The sequence below is a fragment of the Echinops telfairi genome, unplaced genomic scaffold, assembly GCF_000313985.2.
Source record: "Echinops telfairi isolate 266 unplaced genomic scaffold, ASM31398v2 ScPeMD7_7463;HRSCAF=8501, whole genome shotgun sequence".
NCBI lineage: Eukaryota > Metazoa > Chordata > Mammalia > Afrosoricida > Tenrecidae > Echinops > Echinops telfairi.
Window position 1 is genome coordinate 3339983 of NW_022111363.1, and position 1967 is coordinate 3341949.

Here is a 1967-nt window from a genome sequence, read left to right on the forward strand (position 1 = left end):
TTAATGACTCCAAAGACTCTTGCCATTGTCACAGCTGCCCAAGCCTCCAGCTATGCTGTAGATGCTTTCCCTGGTTTTCATTCAGATGAAAAAGCCTGGAGGGCCAAGACCCTCAACCTTGACCCTTCAACTCTGAGCAGCTAGAGTCGCTCTGGGCACATCACAGGGTTCGTTGAGTGCTGGTTAATTGAGAGATAAGCCAGGGCCCCTGCAGGTGTCACTGCAACAGGAAGACTCAGGTAGCTTCCCTGAGCCAGAGGGGCAGAGGGGCTGGGTCCACCACTCCCTCCTTCCTGCCTCTGCCCCTCCTCTTTGTCCTCACCTCCTCAGCTCCACTTCATAGCTGGTGCTTGGGGACTCATTCGGGATGGGTGTCCAGTGGAGGACGTGGTGGAAGAACTCTGCTGTGAACCACACAGACGAAGGGCTGGGCAGTTCGGTCCCTGGGGAGAAGAGTGCCAGCAATCAAGCCCGCAGCCTTTACACGATGGTGGGGGCGAGGAGGAGAAAAGCCGCCCCACACTGAGGACTTTACTACGAGGAGTCCTGGAGGTGTAGTGGTTACACATCGGGCTGCTCACCACAAGGCTCGCCATTTGAAACCCCAGGTTGTTCCTGGGGGGCTGGGGTTGGGGGGAGATGAGGCTTGCTACTCTCAGAGAGTTGCCGTCTTAGAAACCCACCCAGGGGCAGTGCTATCCTGTCCTAGGGGGTCCCCATGAGTCAGAATTGACGTGGTGGCCGTGAGTGTGGGTTTTGTTGGTTGGTTTGTTTCACTATGAGCTGATCACTGTACTAGGTGTGTTTGTTTAGTTCGCACAACAGCCCGATAAGGTGAGCATCTACCCCATGTCTCCCCAAGAACAATAAGAGGCTCAGGGAGGTTAAGTGCTATGTCCAAGGCCAGTCTATTAGTAAAAGGCAAGGGGGGGGGGCTTGAATCCACCTGTGTCTGTTTCTGCAGCTGGTGTGGCACCCTGCAGCACTGGCGAAGGCTGTCTGCAACTAGAGTTGACTAGGAGGAGCTGAACTGGGTGCAATGCACCCCAGGGAAAAGACAGAGGCTGAGGGCTAAGGCGCGTCAGCCAGGAGGTCTCAGATGACCTCGCTGGTCCACTCCCTGTCCCTGCTCCAGCTCCATCGCCAGGGCTGGCCCCAGCCTCAGGCCACCTCTCTGGACACACAGCCTGCTTAATGACATCTGTCTCTTTCCCCTCTTGGCTCTCCTGGGCTACCCTAAGCCAAGTGCTATCCCCTCTCTCTGAGAAAACCTTTTCCTCTAGCCCCATGCTCATCTCAGTCTGTGAGCACAGACGGTCTGAGCCAGCTCTGGCTCTTGATGGACCTGAGGCTGCTTCCACACAGACACAGCCCCAAGGTGAATACGGAGGTCCCATTCCCCATCTCCAGCTCCCCCCACCCCCCCACCCCCGTTACCATTCACCTTGAGTGACACCCACTTTGACTTTGGACAAATGACAACTTGCTGAACCCGTCCCTTCATTTGTGAGAGTGCCACCAATGGACCTCCTTGAGGAGCCTGGGGATGGGTGTGTGCACTGCCAGTGTGCACTCAGTCCGCCTGGTGTCCCCTCTCCCAACCTTTCCTACCTCAGACCGACAGCCCCCCTTCTCCTGGTTCCCTCCATCTCTAGCCTCTCTGGATCTCCAGGACAGGGCTCATGCACCACCACGACCCTGTCCCCCCATGCCGCCCACCCACCACCCTCCTCGACACTCTCTTTAGAAAACACTTCTGTGCCAGCCTCTTGCTTTCATTCTGAGCTTGTCTTCCATCCTTGGTCTTAATTTCAAAACATTAAACGGAAAGTGAGAAAGGCAGCCCATCTCTGTGGTGTAGGATTTGCACATCCACTCTGCTCTCAGTCGTGCGAGCGCCGCTATGTGTTTTCTTGGCTGTAGTAGCAGTTCCAGTCTCTGCTGTGCCCTGGCTCTTTCATTCTCTG

At 56.0% G+C, this 1967-nt stretch overlaps 1 protein-coding gene across 1 annotated transcript in view; it reads right to left on the reverse strand.

Moving 5' to 3' along the window:
- IL10RA (interleukin 10 receptor subunit alpha) overlaps positions 1–465 on the reverse strand; it is a gene marked incomplete at its 5' end in the record, with an annotated part of 11041 nt that extends 10576 nt beyond the window's left edge. Inside the window, one exon of the mRNA XM_004712849.2 lies at positions 323–465. Coding sequence (XP_004712906.1) covers positions 323–465 — 143 coding nt within the window. The remainder of the gene's footprint in view (positions 1–322) is intronic.
- Positions 466–1967: the final 1502 nt, after the last annotated feature.